The sequence below is a fragment of the Callithrix jacchus genome, chromosome 19 (assembly GCF_049354715.1).
Source record: "Callithrix jacchus isolate 240 chromosome 19, calJac240_pri, whole genome shotgun sequence".
In the NCBI taxonomy this organism is placed as follows: Eukaryota; Metazoa; Chordata; class Mammalia; order Primates; family Cebidae; genus Callithrix; species Callithrix jacchus.
In genome coordinates this window covers 17,970,662-17,994,906 of record NC_133520.1, presented here as the reverse complement: position 1 = coordinate 17,994,906, position 24,245 = coordinate 17,970,662, and the positions used below count along the sequence as shown (strand labels likewise).

The 24,245-nt window shown below is 41.6% G+C and overlaps 1 protein-coding gene across 2 annotated transcripts in view; it reads right to left on the bottom strand.

Moving 5' to 3' along the window:
• The window catches only part of KCNH1 (potassium voltage-gated channel subfamily H member 1), a 440,309-nt gene that overhangs the window by 393,375 nt on the left and 22,689 nt on the right, over window positions 1-24,245 (bottom strand). For both annotated transcript variants that reach the window (XM_035280423.3, XM_035280424.3), the window contains exons 2-5: window positions 23,101-23,224; window positions 19,081-19,187; window positions 6,893-7,021; window positions 329-447 (exon numbers count right to left, since the gene is read on the bottom strand). In XM_035280423.3, the coding sequence (XP_035136314.1) occupies window positions 329-447; window positions 6,893-7,021; window positions 19,081-19,187; window positions 23,101-23,224 (479 nt within the window). The remainder of the gene's footprint in view (window positions 1-328; window positions 448-6,892; window positions 7,022-19,080; window positions 19,188-23,100; window positions 23,225-24,245) is intronic.

Here is a 24,245-nt window from a genome sequence, read left to right as displayed (position 1 = left end):
GTATTACACAAACAACAAAATTGTTTAAAAACTCCTCCATGTACATGAAGCACTTCTAGTTCCTCAAAAATGTGATTTGACACTTTTAATCTCAAGCAAGCTGGAACAGAGCTCTTCCAGCCTGCTTTTGCACATGGGAAAGTATAAAGCTCAAAGGAGTTAGGTCACTTACCCAATGTCAGACACGGTGGTGTGTAAGCCCAGCCAAGACAGGCATCTGTGGGTTCTCAAGGTCCTCTCCATGATAGCACACTAGTTTTCTGCCATTTCCTCAGCGCATGCACCCGCTAAAAGTGAGGCTTGAGATGAGCTAACCCCTTGCCCTTACCTCTGCCAGGCGAGAGTGCTTGTGGACATTCTCGCCTTTCTGCACGCTCGGAGCCAGCTGCTGCAGGACACCCCTGCTGCTTGTCAGTGCTCTTGTCAGCCGAGCAAACTTTCCCCAGCCTGAAGCAAATGGAAGAGTGAAAAGACAGGGTCAACCACATCGCAAAGGTGCACAGATATTCACATTACAAGTTATGCTGCCAGAAACAGACACCTGCGATACCCTCCTGAGCTCCCACGAGTCACTCTGCATCCCTGCGAGCAAAACCCACTGCTCAGAAAAGCACCTTGTGTGTGGCAATTTGCTTTTCCCCTGCACTTTCACTTCATCCTAATCATACTTTGTGAAGTTGGTAGGGCAGGTTTTGGCACCACTTTACAAATAGGAAGGCTAAGACACAGAGTGCCTGGACAATCAGAAAGAGTCTAGAACACTGATATCTCCACTCTCACCCAAGCCTTCTTCACAAGATAATACCAGATAATTGAAATGTTTCTCTGACTTGGTAACTTGGCTCAGGCTGTTCCCAATCCCCCACTATCTGATCTTGCAGAAACAGCTGGTTCTGGACTTTAAATGGACAAGCTAGTCAAACGGCCATTCTATACATTACCTTCTCCAAGGCCAGGGGAATAAGAAATGATTTCAACCCCTGGGTAGGTGGGAGAAAGCAGTGGCAGATTTTAGTCTGCTTTGAGATGGGAGACAGACAGTTGGTGACAGGTGTTTACTGAGAATCGAAGATGTCTGAATGATCTTGACACCTTTTAAATGCCCCCAAAGACAACTGTCCATTCCAACACCCAACAATCCATCTGCATCAAGATTATAACCATGGCAGTTGCCCCATGAGACCTTTGAAGTCCTGTCAGGATTCTCAAGACCAGGCTTGGGTTTTAGGAGCTCCAAACACCCGGATGTGGGATATACAGCAAATAAACAGAGCATGCAACTATTTTTACATGATAGCTAAAAGCAGGACTAGGTGAATTTATTTTTTTATATCCCTTAGAGTTTAAAGCATTCGGCACCTTCCAGTAGAAATCTCATCTGCCAAATTTTACCCTGAAGCAACTTTTCAAGGTAGACTTAGAATCCAGAGGACAATGGGGTTAAGCAGAAGCATGTCCATGTTTTATTTTTCTATACAACTTTTGAGAATCATAAACTGGATAAATTTTTGTCAATATCGTAATAGCCAATCAGCTCTTTTTTGTCTCATTCCAGAAATGCCAGGCTTTAATAAAAACCGGTAGTGCTTTCATCCACCCTGATGCCATGAAGCAGAAATGTGGAACTGCTAGGGTTGGCTTGAAAAGATACACATAGTGGTTTGACTGTGGGGGTCCCACTAATGTTCACAGGAGGGGACAGCATGGACTCTGCAGGGGTTTTGACATCCCCTCCCAATGTCAATGAATGTACCATCGTCCTTTAAGGAAGCCTTTTCCAGATACTGGCCTACCCCTAGCAGACTTACCTGCTTCCTGTGGTTAACCCCCACTTAATTTAGGTGGGCATATGTTAGATCATTGATTGAGCTTTACTGTTTTATTTGCTTACCTGTCTATCCCTTCTTCCAAGTAGACTCAGAGGCTCTATCACAGGCATTTCCTAGTGTCCATTCCAGCACCTAGCATGAGGCCAGGCACCCAACAGGTGTATACAAAAGGCGTATACAATAGGTGTATTGGACACATAAATAACAAATTTTTTTTTTGTCTCATCGCCCTACTTCTGTCTGGGTTTCCAATAGATATAAAGTCCCAAAGGATAAGCAGCCCATTTCACAAACTCTCTTCCGTTTCAAGGGATATTTCTGTTCCTCTCTTTTCCCAGGCATTCTTGTATCCACTCCCCCAGTTATATCCCACTTGGAAGTTCAACACTGAATTGAGCTCAGATGAAGAAACCCCTGGCTCAGGATTCTTGCAGCTCTGTCACAAATGTCACCAGCAAGTTGGGCATAGCAGGACTGTGGATGCCATGAGAAAATTGAAAGCACAACATGATCAGGAAAATGAGAGGGGAGGTGGGCAGGAGGAGAAGACGAAGGTACAGAGAGAAGGGGGAACACACTACACAATCTAGCAATCAGCTAAAAGGTATTTACTGGATCTTTTCTCCATTGTGAGAAAAGATGGCTTTTCTCCTGTCTTGACTCCACAATGGCTGGTAGGTGTCAAATTGGCTGAGCCACCAATGAGCCTGAATCTTTCTTTTTTAGACCAGAAGAGATGGTGCTGGGATGAGTTAGAATTCTAACTCCTCTGAGAATAAGTCCAGGGATACCAAAAAAGACAGAGGCCAGCCTTGTCCTGAGATACAGAGTCAGAAATTCAGAGAAGGTGAAGTGCAGTGGCTCACACCTGTAATCCCAGCACTTTGGGAGGCCGAGGTGTGTGGATCACAAAGTCAGGACTTCGAGACTAGCCTGACCAATGTGGTGAAACCCCATCTATAAAAATACAAAAATTATCCAGGCATGGTGGTGTGCTACTGTAATCCTAGCTACTCAGGAGGCTGAGGCCGGAGAATTGCTCGAACCCAGGAGGCGGAGGTTGCAGTAAGCCGAGATCACACCACTGTACTCCAGCCTGAGCAACAGAGTGAAACTCTATCTCAAAAAAAAGAAAAAAGAAAGAAATTCAGAGGAGCTAATAGCATAATCCAAACATCCAGCAGAGAATAGTGGACATAGGTAGGGTACAGCATGGAGAGTTAGCATGGACCACTGCCTAAGCATCCTCAAGTCTCCTCCCACAGTCTTTTCCTTACCAATGTACACATAACCAAAAATCTAAAATGGCTTCTTCAAGTAGCAGTCACTAGATCATCACTTTCCCATCAACCCAAGGGCAGAGACATAAAATGTTAACATTGAAGAGGGGGTTGGGGCCCGTGACTTATGTCTATTACTATTTCTCCCATGTCCAACATGAAGACACATGGAGAAGGGTCAACAGTTACAACAACTTGCCAGAGGCTTCATCCTTCAATATTCTAAATCTGTGGTTCTTAGAAACCTGTTGTAAGTTTTTCATTCCTTTTGTTGTCTGTATTTGGCTCAAGTTTAACTCTGAATTTAGAAGTAAACATGTGAATCTTTGAAAATGAATTTGCTCCTTTAATATGAGATTTGTTGGTGGGATAATAGAGAAAACAAGAAGATTGACTCATCCTTTGGTGAGCAACGTAAAGAGAGAAAATTCTGAGCTTTACACTCTAATTCTCTACTCATTTGTCCAACCCTCCTGGCTCAGAAGAGAGAATGCGACAGAAACATACCCCACAGCCTACTCCCAATTATCTATAACAACAGAAAAAGCAAGAGATAAGAAACAAATGAAATCACTGGAGCATCACAGATTCTCATTTTAGGCCGGAATTCCTACCTACTCTCTCATTCAGCCTTTAAACACACACACACACACACACACACACACACACACACACACACACACACACCAGAGCTGTTAGCAAACAGCAAACCTAGCTTAACTTTCATTCCCTGCTCCGTAGCATCCGTGGGCACTATTTATCAGAGAGTAACAGAATTACTGTCAAAAGACAGAGAGCAAAGTGAAGATGAGGAAGTCAGAGGCCCACCTAGCTCATAAAAAGGATGGTGAGAACTGGTATACCAAATGACAGAGGGGGCTCTGGAAACACTTCCAGGACCCATCCCCTGTGCCTGAGGTTCTGGGTAGAAGAGAAGTTACTTTGTGTCAGATCCTGAAATAGGCTACTGTCAATTAACTTATATGTTGGACCCTTTGTGGGTGGTTAGTCGGAAAATTTGGGGCACAAACTGGCTTCCTGCATCATTAGTAGGATGCACCCACCTCACCTCCAAGTCCCAAAATTAGGTACTACATGATCTGAGAAAACAAAGTAATTTTAAAGACAATTGGAACACAACTGATTTAAAAGGCTAATATGGTGGTGGGAAAACATCCCATGGGGCTATGCCAAAGAGCAATTATCCAAAAATTTTCCCTGGATTTAGATTATTCACATTTCCTTTCCATCTCCAAAGTGAACTCTAAACAAGCCCTAAGTAAGCAAGACTCTTAAGACTCTTTTTTTTTTGAGACGGAGTTTTGCTCTTGTTACCCTGGCTGGAGTGCAATGGCGCGATCTCGGCTCACCGCAACCTCCGCCTCCTGGGTTCAGGCAATTCTCCTTCCTCAGCCTTCTGAGTAGCTGGGATTACAGGCATGCGCCACCATGCCCAGCTAATTTTTTGTATCTTTAGTAGAGATGGGGTTTCACCATGTTGACCAGGATGGTCTCAATCTCTTGACCTCGTGATCCACCCGCCTTGGAGGTGCTGTACTGAAAACCCAGCTGGCCTGCTGGAAACAAGCTGCTGAGAGCACATCCAAGAAGAAACATCAAGCCAGCCACATGGCAGCACATTTTCTAGGATCCAGATTTGATCCCTGTAGCCAAAACTACAGTTTAGAAGCTTAAAATATAAGGCCTAGAGAAACTATCGTGTGTTTCCATCACAAACACACTAATATAAAGTTTGACTTGTCCTAAGCAGACCACCAAACCCCAGTGGGCCAGGGGCACGATGATCTGGCAAGTGGGAAGATCTGAACGTAATCTGCCATGGCATTTGAAATGTACAGGCTTATAAAGCCAAGTATTTGAGGAGACATTAAGCGTGGTCCGCTAGCAGGATTCCTACATCGAGGGCTAACATATGTGTGTGTGTCAAATTTTTGTGAATCAAGTCACAAGTTACTCCTATTTATTTCACTGACGAAAAGAATTAATATCTGGTCTCCTCAGCTAAGAAGAAACAGAGTTAACTGTGTGTGTATGTCCTTATGAGTGTCTAAGTATGTATGTGTATGTACCAAAACTCTTCTCAGCAAGGAAATGCATCATTGAGCCAGGTTAAATGAAGTGGAGCATTTTATTCCTGGAGAATAAACCTAAGTAAGTCTCACTACATCACTCTGATTTATTTTCCTTCAGGTTTTGTGAGCATCAAATGCAGATACCTACGTGGCAGGTAAGGTGCATTCTGTTAGGTATGCTTTTCCTTCTAAATAATACCAGCACATCACCTACAAAAGTTCCAGCGGTAATAAAAACAAAACATTTTGATTCAACCAAATCACATATATTAAGTTTTTAAGGGAAAACTTGCAAAAATAATTGTCAAAATATTCAATTGCCTTCAAAATATTGCTTATGAGTTTATTAAGTTAAAAAAGCAACTGGCCTTTCTATATGGTAACAAGATGATTCCTAAGCATGAGTGAACCCACTGCCACAAAATATCAACTGCACTGAGAAATCTCCAAATTAGAAGCTAGAAATTGGGCAATCATGAATTTGTAAGAAAAGAGAGACTTTAGGTGGCTGACACACTGGTTGAGAGACTTTGCATCTGCTGCAGTCTTAAAACTAAAAGCAAGCTGAAATTGATTTACTGAGCTATCACACAGTTTTAAAAAATAGGATGCACTGGTATAAACAGTACTGTGCTCTGAACTCCATAAATGTGTCTAAATGTGCCAGGATTTTAAATACCCTCATAGGACACAGCCCTTGAGAGAGCATCCATATAATGCTTTTTATTTCCTCCTGCAATGTTCATTTAACAACAAAAATTTTGTCACATGAAAAATAATGTGTCTCAGTTTGACTCTCCCCTGGACTCCACTCTCATCTCTTTGCTACATCTCAGAAAATCACAAGGAGCACAGTTCTCCAGCAGAGCTGAAAAATCAACCACAGAGCCAGGTAGCACTACAACATGAAAAAGCTCCTAGCCTCTAAGTTATCTTAAATGTAAGCTATGAACAAGAGATGTGAAAGAGGTGCTATGTCACTCCCTAATCCCAAACCTCTGGGACTAACATGCCATCTTTTATAGATCCTGATGAGCTGGACCTCTTCAGGGGTGTAGTTGTTCCAGAAATCCTGAGCCATCTCCTTTCCTGTGTCCCCCATGTTATGCTAACAATACCTGCATATGATATGGCTGAAGCGAGTGTAAAATCTGTGATCACACCGTTGATTAAATAACCCATATAGAAATGTTACTCAGGACCCTGGCTTCATAAATGAATTAACCAGTCACTGACTTAATCAACCACAGATGCAGAGATGTGCTAAAGTCTGCTTTAACAATCTTGAAGCACTAGATTTCAGTCAAATTTAAGAATGTTTATATATAAAGCAGACGAATGTAGCCATGGACTGTTCCATTTGTATGGCTGACATCTGTTATATGAAAACTTAAAAGGATTCTGATACTAGTTGCCAAACTATCTTCCTCTGCCTAACTAATAATGGAAAGGGTTAATTATTAAAGGTATGAAATTGAGTCAAATGCTTTCCTAAACAAAGTGGTTTTTCTCCCCTTCTCCTCCCCCCATACATTCCAGAATGACACAGTGCTTTGCTCTATACAATTTGAAGTTTGAATCTTGAGGTTTGTGAAGTCATTGCCTTGACAACCTCAAATTCTCTGTAACAAGAGCCACACTAAAGACAAAAAAAGGCATAAACGTATTTGTACAAGTCAGAATTACAAACCTTTACACGAATCATCCTCAATTGGCTGTTTGAAAGCTGTTATGTCACTGAAAGTGCAAAGAAATAAAACCACTTTATCCTGTTCGTTTCGAATTGGAGCAATTTTCACAAAGAACCACACAGGTGTCCCTGAAAGGAATATCAAAAGGTTGGTCAGTAATTTGCATTCTCATTTGAGGGCCTATGGAAGCAAAGACTTGGGAATGAATAGGTACAAATATTAATTCAGTTTGTAAATGGTCTTATTCCCTCAGGTGCTGGGTTATCACATGAAAATTTCTCTTCTTGCTAGAATAAAAACTTTCACAGTGACTATTCAGTGAGGGGTTTCTCTTGTTTAAATAATTTTCTAAGTGCAGATCTCTTAACTGATTTTAAAAATTAGGAAATAGGTTGAAAACCCCAGCTGATTTCAATTTTTTTTTTTTTTTTTTTTTGAGACAAGAGTCTCACTCTGTCACCCAGGCTGGAGTACAATAGTGCAATCCCAGCTCACTGCAACTACCACCTGCCGGGTTCAAGCAATTCTCCCACTTCAGCCTCTCAAGCAGCTGGGATTACAGGCACCCACCACCATGTCCTGCTAAGTTTTGTATTTTTAGTAGAGGCAGGGTTTCACCATGCTGGCCAGTCTGGTCACTAACTCCCAACCTCCAATGATCCACCTGCCTCAGCCTCCAAAAGTGCTGAGATTACAGGCATGAGCCACCACACCCAGCCCAGAAATTATATTTCTACATCTCTCTCCTCAAAATAAAATTCCAAAAGATCCAATACAATGGCAAATGGCAAGGCATTGAAGAAGAACAGGAACAATCCAATGATTGCCCCATACAGAGCTCTCCAGAAAAGCAGGATTCCAAGCAGGTTCGGGCTTGGATCACGTCAGTGCCATAGGAAGCTCAATAAATGTGTTTCCATATGAATCCTTGTTCATGAGCTAGAATGGAAGATAAATGAGTTCTTCCTAAGTACTGTCTTCATCCACAGAAGGAGGTAGGCAGGGCTATTCAGACTGGCTTCTTAGAGGGCACCCACTCAGGTATCAGCAGGCAGATATCTGTACAGTCACTTGCTGGCTTCCCAAAAATAATTAGGAAAAATAAAAAACATTTTCTAGTCATAGAGGACATCACAGCAAGAAGCACCAATTTATTCTATGATGCAAAATTAAATGAGACCCAAAGGAATCCTATGTTCTTTTCTTCCTAGTTCTTATATTCCAGTTCCTACAACGGCCTCTGGAAGAACTGAGTAACTATTTGTTGAATTTTGCGTAACTGGAATAATACTTAGCATACTATTTTATAACCATTTTCAAATGAAAATAAAGTAACTATTTCCCCATGTTAAGTATTAGTTTCCTATATACCAGGCCCTGTGCTCAGCATTTTACATATATTGCTTTGTGAGCTAGAGAGCAGACAACTCACTGAATCTTGGAGATGAAAATCATTCCTCAAGAGGTCACCTGGGTTTCTGTGTCCACAATCACATCAAACTCCATACTATACACCAGACAGACATCTCTAACATTAGGCTTAGTTAGCCAATCTAGCTTGACAATTGCTAGTTTACAGATTTGGCTATACCATCTATTCACATGTCATTCTTTTTAGATACCATTCCTTTTCAGTATCTAAATATATATCTCATAACTAAAATTCATACAATCAGGACACACTGCCTTGGAGTTCATCTTGAGCTGAATATAGGGGCTTTTTGAGGGAAAGGACCTCCCTTTTTCTGATCTGGTGTTTCTCTGTGGAAGAACATCTTTCAGTGTAACACTGGGTCTTTCTCCTGGGTTGGTTGGCAATCTGGGAGGCAAGAACTGGATAGGTGTAGCTTGGCACCTTTGCTGCTTTGCTCCACATCCTATAAATGTCAGGGGGAAAGGCAAAAGGCAGGAAGGATGGCAGGTAGGAGGAGAAGCCTGCAGTTCTCCAGTACTACCTGTGACTTGCAGGTAACTGTGTCTGATTCTACGGTTCACTTTTAGAAACTCACTTTCCCACAGGTATAAACTACATTCCCCAGGATCAGCTTTATTAGTCATAAAAGTGGTATTTTATCCTTTATTGCAGCAGTTCCCAACCTTTTTGGCACCATGGACTGGTCGCATGGAAGACAATTTTTCCATGGACCAGGGTCGGGGGATGATTTCAGGATGAAACTGTTCCACCTCAGATCATCAGGCATTAGGTTCTCATATGGAGCAGGCAACCTAGATCCCTTGCGTGCACAGTTCACAATAGGGTTTGCGCTTCTATGAGAAGCTAATTCCACCACTGATCTGTCAGGTGGTGATGCTCGATCAGCTGCCACTCACCTCCTACTGTGTAGCCCAGTTCCTAACAGGCCTTGGATTGGTAGCAGTCTGTGGCCTGGGAGCTGGGGACCCCTGCTATACGGGCATGATTCCTTTATCTCTCTCATTTGATTCTGATCATGGACAGGGAAGTTAAGTGTTATGTACTGACCCCCTCAAAGCTTAACAGCTAAGGACTGTTTTTTTAGCCAGATCCTAGTACACCCAAAGGGCAAGAGACCTACTACTTTCTCTGTCTTACCGCCGGGCACCCCTACTTCCTGGCATTCAATGTAGAATTATGCACAGGATCATGTGACGCCATTGCATCGCTCCACTCCAGGGGGTGCCGTCATGGAGTTGCACAACAACCTTGGTGGGTAGATGCTCTAGGAATGCTAAATTTAAAAAAAATAAATTCTCCATCCATTGTTTTCAGTCACTCAAATCAGCCTCCATCCCAAACTATCACTACCCAAACAGTCTAGGAAAGAGAGTAGAATGGGCTTAAATTTTCATTTCTGGAATTATTTCAGAAGAGAACATAAGTCCCTTCCAGGTGGTACAGGCCAGTGTTTCAACCTTTTCCACTTAAGAGCAAAGGAATTTTATTTAAGGAAATATAATTTAAACATTCAATATATGAAAGAAACAGTTGCTTCAAGTGAACATGAACCATCTGGAACTTGGAGCCCCACCCAACCCACTTTCCCTTCTGCCCTCCAAGGATATCTGGGAATCCTTTGGCTCCATTCAGACATTGACTTTCATACAGACGGAATTTGGGGCAAGTAGGCTACAGGGGTCTCTCCTACAACCCAAATTCTGCAACAGGATCCATTCCAACAAGATGTTAGAGAGGCAATAAACACAAATATTGATACACATACACACAAAATCAGGAAGAAGTTAAATTTCTGCCTTTTCACCCAAGTGCCTACTATGGAAAAACTGAGAAAAGTAAGCATATGATATCCTACTGCAAAAAGGACAAAGGGTCAATGTTAAATCCTTTATTAAAGGAAGATCTATTTACAAACTCAGGAACAACATAGCACCTGACAACCCTACTGATGGCAGAGGCTGCTGCTGCTGTGAGGGAGGCTCTTTCCAGGAAGAGGATGCCCAATGGGAAGGCAGCTCCAGGTCAGCCTTTTCCTCACTCAGATTCTCATCCCTTGCATAGCCCCCTTAGGTAATGCAGTAATGAACCTGACAACTTAACCTGGCTGTGAGGTTCCTCCGCTTTGGCAGCCAGATAACGAAACAGCAAGGCTCAGATGCACGAGAGAATTTTTGGCCTCCATCAATCTTCTTTCCACCCTGGGCTTCCTGCCAAGTACTCCCTGTAATCAGGCATCTGGGTATCCAGACCATATTCAACAGAAATGGAACAGACCAAGCCACTGTGATTGGCTTTGGGGAAGGGCTGTACTCTGATAGGGCCAGAAACTAGACTTGGGGATGGTAGCCTGCCACAGGAAATAGAACAATTGGTCTGGAGTCAACTTTATTGAGACGAATGACAAATACAGAGAGGATGAGACAGCACCAGAGGGAGATAATGACCACTGGCCACTAGAACATCTAACACTGAGTCCCAAGCCCTGAGTCTGAGCCCTTTATCTTCAGTTATTGGGAGCCTTGGCCACATCCGTTTAACTTCTCTCACCATTAGCCTCTTCATTTGTAAAATGGGGATAACAGAGTTACTTAAAATAAAAATACCCACATGTCTGATCCACAGGTGTTTAAAACTATCACTTTCTTTTTTATTTTTCTTTATTATTTATTTATTTATTTATTTATTTTTAGTTGGAGTCTTGCTCTGTCACGCAGGCTGGAGTGCAGTGGCGCAATCTCAGCTCACTGCAACCTCCGCCTCCTGGGCTGAAGCGATTCTCCTGCCTCAGCCTCCTGAGTAGCTGGGATTACAGGCGTCCACCACTGCACCTGGCTAATTTTTGTATTTTTAGTAGAGACAGGGTTTTGCCATGTTGGCCAAGCTGGTCTTGAACTCCTGACCTCAGTTGATCCACCTGCCTCAGTCTCCCAAAGTGCCGTGATTACAGGTATGAGCCGCCACACCTGGCCCCAAAACTATCACTTTCCTTTCTTCTTTCCTTTTAAATTCCTCACCTGTAAGATGGAGATGCCCAATCTCATTTTTCAGGGCTGTGAATGACTATAAAACAGGAAGTATCTCAAAGTGTTTAATAAAACTCTGAAGCTGCCTCTGCCTGTTTTGAGGGAAGAGGGCCAGTCTCAAACATAACAAGGGCAAAACCAGAAAAATCAAAACTTAAGCCTCAACATAATTAAAATTGCATTGATGAGCCCAAAGCAAGACCTAAATAAATGGAGAGAGTTACATTGTTTGTAGATAAAAAGATTCCATTTTATAAGATGTCAAATCTCTCCCTCTAATATATAAATCTAATGCAATTTCAATCAGTCTCAGCTGTTCTTGTATTTGTTTTTCTCTGACTCTGATGAATTAAAATTCAATTCAAACAGAAAAATTAAGGTGTAAGCATGCCCAATAAATCCTTGAAATTATTAGAAAGAAAAATAATAACCGGGTCTGCCTACTACAGTAATTAAGAGTAACTGGCACAGGCCTCAAAAGAAAAAATATGTATGTATCATTCATTGAGTACTTACAATGGGGTCAGGCCCCCGAAACATTGCGGTTTACTTCTCACAGTGACTCTAAAAGGTAGAATAGCTACTATGATATTATTTCCATTTCAAATGTGGGCAACCCAAGTGGGCAAGTATCCTAATCAAACCCACATAGCTAATAAATTACTAAAGGATCCCTAGAGAAGGAGAAGACAGAAACAAACCCACATATGTGTGGGTGAGGCATTGGCATATAAAGAAAAGGGCATTTCAAATCAGAAAGGAAGAGCTGGATTATTTTAAAAAACAGTAATGGGACAACTGAATAAGCAATGTGGAAAACGTTAGATTGGTGCTTCACATAATACACAAAAATAAATTCAAAATGATTTAATATTCCAAATATTTTAACACGCTATAAAGGTACCAAAAGGAAAAACTGAAGCATATTTTTATTACTTAGGTACGGAGAAGAACTTCCTAAGCATTATCTAAAACTCAGAACCCGGAAGGAAAACACTGACATAAAACTTTTTCACTTCTAGATGGAAAAAGAAAAAATGTTCAAATAGAGAAAAATGTTTTTCAATATGTCTATGATTTAGGATCAATATTCATTACATAAAAGCAGCTCCTATCACTGAATAAATAAAAGAACCCATTCAGCAAATAGACAAAATGTGACTGCTTTGCTTATCAGATTTGTCTCCATGCCTAGACTGTAACCTCCTCAAAGGCTGAGTCAGTTTCTTACATCTCTATCTCTGTGACCTACCGGTCTGGCACAGTGCTGAGCCTACGGTAGGTAATCAATATGAAGTTGGCCAGCAGCTTCTCCTTGCTGGCTCAGCAGAAATGCTTTCCCCCAGCTTCTCCGACTGGAGAGCTGATCCAGAGTTCCCAGATTCCAGGCCACCAGCCACACCACAAATTGTGAAGCCACACTCTGAGGAGTGTTGTCCAGAGGGTGTACTGACTGCTTTTATTTAGGGTTAATACTTCTTGATATTCTTGTTTGAAAAATTGAAAAACTAATTGACTAGCACAGGAGTGAACACATGAGTATTTACTGAGTGAGTTCATTCATGGCAACTGTCAATGATGTAAGAAAATCAGGCCAGACATGGTGGCTCAGGCCTGTAATCTCAACACTTCGGGAGGTCGAGGTGAGCGGATGGCTTGAGCTCAGGAGGTGAAGACCAGCCTGGACAACATCGTAAAACACCAACTCTACAAAAATACAAAAAAATAATAAAATTAGCTGGGCATGATGGTATGTGCCTATAGTCCCAGCTACTTGGGTGGCTAAGGTGGAAGGATAGCTGAAGCCTGGGAAGCAGAGGTTGCAGTGAGCCAAGATCATGCCACTGCACTCCGGCCTGGGCAACACAGCCAGAGCCTGGCTCCAAAAAAAAGAAAGAAAGAAAGAAAAGGAAATCATACAGCATACTAAACATGAGGTAAGTGACAATACGAAATATATAGCATGCCAGAAATGCCAGGTTTTTCAAGTGGCCAGTATAGAAATCTTTCAAATAATCCATCCTTCAACAAATGTAATGGCATTCCAAACACTCATTCCAAACCATACCATGAAGTCTTCTGCTAATTACTCTCAACTCCCCAAAAGATGGGACAAATATTAATGCTTATCAATAGAAGATCCTTATAGTCAGGCACGGTGGCTCATGCCTGTAATCCCAGCACTTTGGGAGGCCAAGACAGGTGGATCACAAGGTCAGAAGTTCGAGACCAGCTTGGCCAATATGGTAAAACCCCATCTCTACTAAAAAAAAAAAAATGTAAAAAATTAGCTGGGCATGGTGGTGCACAACTGTAATCCCAGATACTCAGGAGGGTGAGGCAGAAGAATCACTTTAACCTGGGAGGCAGAGGTTGCAGTGAACCGAGATTGTGCCATTGCACTCCAGCCTAGACAATAGAGTGAGACTCCATTTCAAAAACAAAAAAAAGAATATTCTTTCTACAAAGTTGTCCTTGCAAACCCTGAAGAATGGGACTGGGAGAAAAAGAACAAAAACAATTTATTAAAAGCTTGTAAAAATGAGTGGGAAAATCCCTAGAATTAAATAGGATGTATGGGCAAAGAATCTGAACAATTAACATTTAAAAGGATAATTTTAAATGGATAGTAAATAGGAAAAAAAATACTTCAATCTCACCAGCATTAAAAAGCTCACTCAAAAAAAAAAAATTGTTGGCAATTTAACAATTTCAAAGTTATACTATTCAATGCTGGTGAGGTATAATGAGTCCGACACTCACATTCTGCATTAGTTCTTGGAAACAGGTTCAGTTCTTCTGGAAAGCTATTTGGCAATATGTCTCAGAAACCTTAGCTTACACTCCTTGACACAGCAATTCTCAACTTCTAGGAAATATTTCATACTGTCAACAAAATATCTTTGTGTAACAATTTTTACCTCAGAATTGTTTTTAATAAAGAAAATTGAGTCTCATAAATATTTAATAATAGAGAAAGAATTAATAAAATTCTTTCTAAATTGTATTCATAAGGAATTTTAATAATGGGGATATTTTGTGATAAAGACTAAATAAACATGATTTTTAAATTGCATACATGTCGAAATCTCTAGTACATAAAATGTGCACAGACAAAAACAAAAAGGAAACACACCGAAAAGTTAATAGTGTAACAGTACTTCTGTCTGCTGTGTGTTTTTTTCTTTATATATTTTTCATGCATTCATCATGGTAAACATGCATTAATTTAAAAATCAGAGAAAAAATATGCTTTAAGACAGTGACATTTAACTTTTTAAAATTTGAACAAGAAGAACTTTTCCCTCATGAAACTCTATATTGCTTTAAAATGCTGAAATGTTTTACTCTACTGAACAGAGAAGTTTGAAAGTAGAAGCAAACTCTATTCCACAGACGTGAAAAGAAACATGAAACCCTCCTTCCTCCCTCCCACCCATTTCTGCTCCCAGTGGACTCTTTGCCCCTGCTCACTCCCTGGCTCTGACACCCTCACTTTGAATCACCCCATGTTGTTTCTCTTTTGTTTCTTAGTAAATATCAGGTTCCTTTCAAAGTCACTCAGCAAACATTCACCTCCTCACTCCTCAATGCCAGCTCTGAGCCAGACACTAGCGAGTTTTACTTCAGGTTAGATGAGTTCCTGTCTGGAAATGCGGGGCTTCCTACTTCCTGGGCTCTGCCTGGGGCTCGCAAACTAAGGGAGGAGCCCATCCCTGGACACCACTGACAAAGGCCCTATGCTCCATCTCCTCCATGGTCCCCTGGACATCTGTCAGCTCAAATGCCTCTTCTCCTGACCAGGCCATTACCATTCTGTTGTCAGAGGGATTCCTCGCAGACACTCTACCTCCTCTCTCACTAAGCTCCATTCCATCTCCACGCTTTAGCTGAAGCCATATTTATTTTTCATTTCTTTTTTAGAAGGGTTTTGCTACGTGTCCCAGGTCAGATTCAAACTCCTGGGCTCAAACAATCCTCCCGACTCGGCCTCCAAGTAGCTGGAATTACAGGTGTGAGCCACCACCCCTTGGCTTAGAAACATCTTTCTAAAATGAAATCCGATGACATACTTACCCTGCTTAAAATCCCTCAACACCCGTCACCCCCACCGCCTTCTCCACCACTGCTGCTTTTGAGACAGATTCTAAACTATTTAACTTGGCTGTGTGACTGGCCCTTCCTAGCCTCTCCAACCTCATATTACATCTCATGTATTTATATTTCTACACACACACACACACACACACACACACACACACACATATGTATTAGAGACAGAGTCTCTCTCTGTCACCCAGGTTGAAGAGCAGTGGCACAATCTCAGCTCATTGCAATCTCCGCCTCTGGGGTTCAAGCAATTCTCCCGTCTCACCCTTCCGAGTAGCTGGGATTGATAATCCACCACCACACTCAGCTAATTTTTGTGTTTTTAGTAGAGATGGGGTTTCACCATGTTGACCAGGCTGGTCTCGAACTCCTGACCTCAAGTGATCCACCTGCCTCAGCCTCTCAAAGTGCTGGGATTATAGGCATGAGCTATCGCACCCAGCCCCTCATGTATTTATATATTTATTTACTCCATGAGTTTGGGTGCAGCACTTTCTATGTGTCAGGTACTGGGCTGGGTGCAAGGGGTACAGCCCTGAAAGAGACGCACCCTGTTGGCATGGAAGTCAGTCTTCACTACAGCAGCTTTCTGTCCTTGCTACTCCGAGTGTGATCTGTGGACTAGCAGCATCGGCATCACATGGGAGTAGAACCTCAGATCCTTTGCTAGACCCTCTGCATAGAAATACACATTTCCATTCACTGCTGAGTTCTTATGCATGTCAAAGTTTAAGAAGCATTGGTTTGTGTCTCTTGAACCCTCAATGCTCTCTCTCCCTGCTGCCCTCTTCACATGCATTCAGCCCGGGATATTCTTGGCCCTCGTCTTTGTCTAACTCCCCTCTATCCTTCCAGTTTCTGCATGGCATTTATGCCTGTTAGGAAGACTTCATTCCCTAACCTCCTAAGTTGGGGTTATGAGCCACCTATGTGGTGTCACCATCAAAGCACTTATGGCTCTGTTCCGTGGATGCTGCCCCTTCCCCTGCAGATGCTGTGAAAGCAGACACTTTGTCTGTCTCTTCATACTTGCATCCCTAGCAGGAAGCTTAGTATCTGCCGTAAGGTAGTGAGTCAATAAAATCTATTGAAAAAAAGAAAACACACACACAGAGAGAATCCAGTGCAATTGTACAATTCTCAGGCTTAACAAATAAGTTCAAGTTTCTTAATTCCTCAAGAGACGGAGGGATTTGGAGTAGCGAGCAGGTCCTAGGAAGAAATCAACATTATCTGCATCATTTCCTTAGTTTCATGGCTCATGTTGTATGTACAAGTTCAGCCTTGTCCAGAGCCCCTGCGGCCCACTAGCCATCTTTGTATAAACTAGAAAGAGAGGTCAGGTGTGGTGGCTCATGCCTGTAATTCCAGCACTTTGGGAGGCCGAGGTGGGCGGATCACGAGGTCAAGAGTTTGAGACCATCCTAGCCAACACGGTGAAACCCCATCTCTACTAAAAAGACAAAAAAAGTAGCTGGGCGTGGTAGCACACGCCTGTGGTCCCAGCTACTCGTGAGGCTGAGGCAGAAAAATTGCTTGAAACCAGGAAGCGGAGGTTGCAGTGAGCCAAGATTGCTCCACTTCACTCTAGTCTGGTGACAGAGCAAGACTCCATCTCAAAAAAACAAAAAATTAGAAAGAGAAACTCCTTCCTCAGCACAGATGCAGTTCCAGACCAGGGTCCATGGAGGACTCAGCAAGCAAATCACAAGCTGGTTTCCACTTCCCCCTAAGCAGGGTACAGCCTACACAACCATATGTGGTGGCCCTGCCTTGAACCCACAATAAAACTGAGAATGGCCGGGGAGCACACACTGGGAACTAGTCCTGGTGCCACATGACCTTGGATGAGGAATTAACTTTCAGCTGTGCCTATTTTATAGAGTTTAGAGAATCCACATTTTTAAAAACAGTCATGCCTTACACAAAGCTTACTTTCTGAAGGTAAAGGCTAAGGTAAAATTGGATATGACCATAATTCCTCTTGAAAATGCTTTAATATCACCCACAAAGTAGAGCCTGATGCCCAGGTTGACATGCCACTTTGGAGACTGTCGATAAGCCTACTACAACCTTCAGGTAGGGAAGAAATGCTGATTCTTTGGTAGCCCATCATTTGAACTAGTTGGTTTACCTGGGTAGTTCATGTCTACCTAAAGTACAGAACTTCAAATATCAGAATCGCTTTCAGCATAGTAAGATACTCATAATATAGGATCTTCAGTCCCAGAGACAGCTAGCAAAAGGCAGACTGCTATCTCCCATCTCAAACTCTGGGGCACATGCTCACTGAAACAAATGGCAAGTGAAGTATTAATGCTGCCAGTGTGGAAAACTTTTAATGTATTCTGTTAGCTTATGACACATGTAGGAACCATGTCTTTCCATTGAGAAAGCCACTATTGGTATGCTTCTGGTAAGAACTGTTGCTTTGAGTTGAGTTGTGTTCCCCCATACTGGAAGGACTGGCATAGAGCCCTTCACAGTCTTTCCCCTCATTCCTCTCCTAGCTAACAGTGGGGTGGGAACTAGATCTGCTGGCAGAGAGAATAAACTGGAGCAAGGCAACAACTCCATGTGAAAGCTGCGGTAACAACCCTCTTGGACCTGTGAATGGCCAGTGCTAATCTCCAGATCAGTATCTGCAAAGACCACCAAGAAAACAATAATCTCAGTCACCTACTCCAATACCCAAGACCTGAAAAAAGTCCCAGCTCCTCCCAGATAAAAACAACACATGCCCTTTATCTTCCAGGGCAAAGCATATCACTCAAACCTGAATACAACCAGATTAGACAATTATCCTCACATGCCATAAGGACCATCCTGGAATTGTTCAATTGAATCAATTTCCTACTAATCAATCCTATGTATAAACACAGGACTTCTTACAAAACAGAATAGTGTTTTTAAAAACAGAAACAAACCACCATCAATACCCATACAGCCTTGCTAGTGCCATATGCCCTACTTCCATACTTCTAATACAGCTAATCTTTAGCAAGAAAGCTACTAGGAGAAGACCAAGTTTTATATTTATGTATGGCTCTTGACCTAAAACCTCATTAACATGCTTTGTGGAAGTAATTGTAGCCAAAAACAAACCCAAGTTAACAATGCATTGTTGTTAATACTGGGGATAAACTTTTATTTAGAAACTCTTAATTAGGCACCCACTGTGTTACTTGTGCTAAGTGCTGTGGAAGATAGATACAAAGATGAACTGGACAGAATTTCTGTCCCACCTCCTCCCTCCCTTTCTGAGACTCTGTCTCAAAACAAAACAAAACAAACAAAAAGTCTAAAAGTACCTTAAGCTAGCAACTCACCATGTGTAAACCAATAGGAAAAAACACTAACCCTCAGCAACAACAACATAGATCAAGAGGTCTTAATGTGTTCGTGACAAGAACCTCATCAAATATTCCTACCGTTTCCTTTATGAGAAACAGTGTAACTGATTAATCGATATCGTTCATCCCAACATACACAATGACTTCAAGTAACAGCATTTAGCTGATGGGAGAGAAAGAAAAACTAAGACAGCAATAGAGGATGAGGAGATATTTTACTATTTCAAACACATAAAGGTATGGTTTAGAATGATCTCAGTACTCACTGTTCTTCTTGTACATCAAAATTTCAAAGGAATTCATCTCATAATTCTCAAATGTTTGCCGTACTTTTTCAATAGTGTCTTTATCAGTCAGCTCCCCATACATAAAACTGCAAACAACCAAAGAACTCAAGTTAGATTAACAAGTATTCGTTATTCTACAAACATGTGTTAAATATCTATACTATATTCAGCAATGTGCTACGTACTGTGGAATACACACACACAATGAAAACATTAATTGACTCAAAAAAAATTGCTGATTCAACTGTGAATAAGACTTTTTCATTGCCTCCAAAAACAGTCTGATGAGAGATATACACCATAAAACAGCAGATCAGAAAACAGTGGATTAGAGAACAGTGTGATCACTGCCACAATGTCAGCACACATAACGAATTACAGAACACACAGAAGGGGCAACGTGCACCCTACAGTCGGTCAGAGGATGCTTCCCAGAAGTAAGGACAAATTAGGTCGAAGTGGCAGGAAGGAGGTGAAATGGCTGAGAGAAAGAAGGAGAAAAACATTCCAAACAAAAGACAAACCAATTGCAAAGACACAGAGGTGACAGTCAGATTATAGTTCATTTCAGTATGACTGGAATATAGACAATGAGAGGGAAATTTGCAACAGGTAATATAGAGAAGTAAACAGAGGCAAGATCTTGAAGGAGACCACAGCATTATAAGCCATGGGAAGTAATTTAATCTTTATCTTGAAAGCAATGGAAGCACATGGCAGGGTTTTAAGCAAAGGAGAAACAGAATTAGATTTCAGTTGAGAAATACAACTCTAGGAGATTTCCTGGTAAAGATGGATGAGTGAGTTTACACCACAGATTTTTCCTTTTCTAGTCCTCAGCAAAATAAATTCATTTATTTAAATGTTCATGTAACTTATTAGAGAAAACTTCAGGAGAGTAGAAGGTCTATCTACTACCACTAGTTCTCAGCAGAAGCAAGGAAAGCACCAGGACTGTTTTCCTGGGCCCCACACTGAATCTGATGTGAAGATCATGGTTTGTCCTTCTGGGAACAGGATATACTCCCAATTAAGCTGAATGAATAATGGCATAGGAGACTAACAAAATACCAGAGGAGAAGGGAGAAAAAAACATCTTTCAATGGGTCTGGAAAGTCCAAGTCTCTGGCAAAGGCTGCCCATGGGCCCAGCAGGCATTTCCCCTGGCAACCCCAGGCCTTCAGACTGCAGTAACAGGAAAGGGCAGTGATGTTCACGCCTCAAGTCTTGGGTAATGCACAAACTGGCTTGGGTTCCTAAACAACACACTTCTCATCTCCTACGACTGCAAAGTCAATATAATCTAACTTTTTTTGATGACTTGAATCATAGAAACATAGAATTTCAAGGCTACAAAGAACCTCAGAGGTTATCAAGTACAATTTCTTATCTAAAACCGAACCACCAAGTCAAGCACCATGTTTAGCTTGATACTGGAACAGCCTGGGGCTTACTACAGGCGTCCAAATTCTGGTACCCAATAAGAAAAGCATCCTAGCTGTTGACTTTGTGAATTCTGTATCACAATTATTTGATGTCCCTTCCCAACACCCTGAGGAATGTGATTATCTGTGGCTGTCCCTGTGCACTCATGTAGTACTCTGCTTTCGGGCTGTATTCTTTGCCTAGAAGCCAGAAAATGGAAAACTGAGCTTGCTGAATTATCCCTAGAAAGAAGAATAGATCAAGACTAATTTAGCCCTGAGAATAAGAGGATTTTTCTTCTTTCTCTTTCTAATTTTCTAGATAAGTGACCTCCATTTAAATGAAGTGATGGTATATATGCTAGCAATTTCCTTAACAAGGTAAAACAAATCCCTGTAAAGTTGAATCTTCAAATAAATGAAGTGCCATAATTACACCAGTTTTCATTTGTCTTGTGTACTTTGTCAAGCTGTAGGTTACCAGTAGTTCTAAGTTTCCTTTACCTGGATCTTAGATTGCAAATGCTTGCAATGCCCAAAATAAATAAAAGAGACTCCTGAGCTCTCAGGAACATAGATAGCACAAAGGTATGTTTACTTATGGAGAAGGGATACCTTCAGGTAATTCAATAAGTTGATGAGAACTGTGCATAAAAGTTGGCTAAATTAGCAAGTTATTTTATTTAGTTTCCAATGTCTAATTATAGCCAATAAGTAGAAAGGTAAGGAAAGGCTGTTCAAGTCACACTAAAAAGTGAAGCTAGTCTCTCAAATTGTTCTGATTGTATATGTGCAATACAGATAGAGATGTAGATGCAGATAAATAGATCTATAAATACTTAAGAGGATAACAGCACACGAAAAATATAATTCTCTTGCATTAAGAATTATAATTTCTAAACCTCTGAATGGTTGGGAAGAATCTTCAATTTTCCATTTCTCAGTCCCCAAAATCTAAGATTTAAGAAAGTGGAGGTCAGGCACGGTTGCTCATGCCTGTAATCCCAGCACTTTGGGAGGCCAAGGTTGGCAGATCATGAGGTCAGGAGTTTGAGATCAGCCTGGCCAAGATGGTGAAACCCCATCTCTACTGAAAATATAAAAAAAATAAAAAATAGCCAGGCACGGTGGTGGGTGCTTGCTACTCAGGAGGCTGAAGCAGGAGAATTGCTTGAATCTGGGAAGGCGTAGGTTGCAGTGAACCAAGATCACACCACTGCACTCCAGCCTAGCAACAGAGCAAGACTCTGTCTCAAAAAAAATGTGGAAATATTTTCAAAATATTTGATACTTTCTTCTTATGAGCTCAGACACTTACTTTATTTTATTTAGAAAAGTATTTTATTTTAAAATGCTTGTCACCAATGTAAAGTGACATGGCTGATTTAGTAAGTAAAAATGCAACTTCTGAAAACAGAAGACTATGTTTGGTCAGACAGGCTTCTCCACTCTTCACAGATGAGTTTGTTTCTTGATTTGTCATGAATGATTCCGCTTCATGCAAACCCTACTGAAGACAGAAGACTGAAGAAGGCAGAGACTGAGAGGAACCAAAAGGCTATGGTGGGCCACGACCCTGCCAGGGCACAGCAGGGGAATGTTGGCAGGATCCAGGCTACATGTCTGGCTCAACACCTGGACAACTGTTTAAAAGAGCTTTTCTAACACGATGGCCCAAGGGCACTGCTTGGTTAGAAACCCTGTAAAAATATACCAGCTGCACTGTTAGTACAATTTGCTAAGAGTGCAGAGAAAGAGATGTAACAGCATGAATTAGAAGGCAACAAAATATTGGTTCTCTTATCTTTTTCCAAAGTAAAAAATTTTGGCTGAAGCCAGCCATGGTACATCACAGCTGTAATTCAGCATTTTGGGAGGCTGAGGCAGGTGGATCACCTGAGGTCAGGAGTTCATGACCAGCCTGAACAACATGGTAAAACCCCACTGCTACTAAAAATTAAAAAAAAAAAAAAAAAATAGCCGGGTGTGGTGGCACATGCCTGTAATCCCAGCTACTCAGGAGGCTACATCAGGAGAATCACTTGAACCTGGGAGGCAGAGGCTGCAGTGAGCCAAGATCACGCATTGCACTCCAGTCTGGATGACAGAGCAAGACTCCATCTCAAAACAACAAAGAATTCTGAGGAAAATCTCTATAAAGAAGGCTCTTGTCTCCAACATTGTAGTTACTCTTCTAAAATGCTCATAAATTTTTCAAAATTATTTTAATCATCTAAAATTCCATTTCACTGTATTTGAGCCTCTTTCACATTTAATTTCATCTAAAATGACATAACTTTTGAGTTCACATTTTATAGACAGAATGGTTTTCCTGAGTTCTTCTGGGTTCTCTCCCAACTTAGTGACTGCAAGTTGGTCAGTTGTGGGAACCATGTTTTACATCTGCTTTGATTTTTCCAGTACGGTACATGAACTAGAGATGATATGGCAATAAAAATTCCTGTGAATACACACTGAAGGAGGTAAAGGCAATTCCCAAACGCAGTAAGCCATTTTCTTTTTCCCAAAGATACCATAGGACATTGTTCACCAGAACAACCCCAAATATAAATACCTGCAGGTGCTGCTTTTTTGCATCACTTCTGCCCTGTGATAGCCAGACAGCTTGCAAAATCCATCATTGCTGTACACGATAGGCCAGTCCACTATCTGAGCATTCCCCAACACAAAATTAGTATCTGTTAAAAAGGAAAAAAGGGTACATGGGCAACACATTAGCTGAGATTCAATGAGGACATAATGTCAAGCAATCCAGATATTTCTGTTTCCCTCCAAAATTTGGACTCTTGAACAGGAAGGTGGCCCTGTGAGGCATACAAAAGAACAGGGTTTTGGAACTGAATGTTTTGAATCCTAAGTGCTAAGGTCACTGTACTCCAAATAGAAGTTAGAAAAGAAAGCATATTTAGCCAACCAGCCTATGACTCCTGCAGAAATCCAGTGGATTCCCATGAGACGTGCTTAAGTCCTAATTTTTCATCCAAGTGAAGGTATGCCAATAATATAGAGTAAGAGAGACCCAAAAGTAATTTCTTCGGAGCCCTGTCCAGCATCTTAGCCTTTTCAGTCTTTTGGCCAAAAGCTAAAAATGTGCCTTCTTCACCCTAACGAGGATTCACCCAACCTAGGAGGGCATCTCAGGAAGGTAGAGGACAGAAGGAGAGCACTGCCTCATGGACACACACACCACCATGGAATGCTCCCCTTGGTAAGGAATAGTAACTAGACTCTCTTAATACTAGAGCTTTGTAGAGGCTGATCAAGATGCTCACACAACAGGACCTTCTTGCTGATCCTGAAATTCTTGCTGATTTGGAAATGCAGCCACAGAGCTGCATTTTGGGGCCCTGTCACAGAGCAGTAGCCTACCACACACTCACGATGCAGGGTTTAGGTAGGCCAGTTGCGTTTGGCCTGCTTAGTATGTTATGTTCGCACTACTTTCCACATTTTTGAAAATCAGTCTCAATACTTTTCATGCTCAGGAAATCAACTGTACTTCCTTTCTTTTCGAGTATTTCAATTATGCAAATAACATCCAGAACTTAAATGTAATCATTATTTTAGTTTGGCCCCTCTTTTCCACAGACAACCTACCTACTTCCCCTACCCTCCAAAAAATGAAAGAACATGAACACCCTTGTTTAGCTGTAAACTGGAGAAGGTACTGTGTGTGTGTGTGTGTGTGTGTGTGTGTGT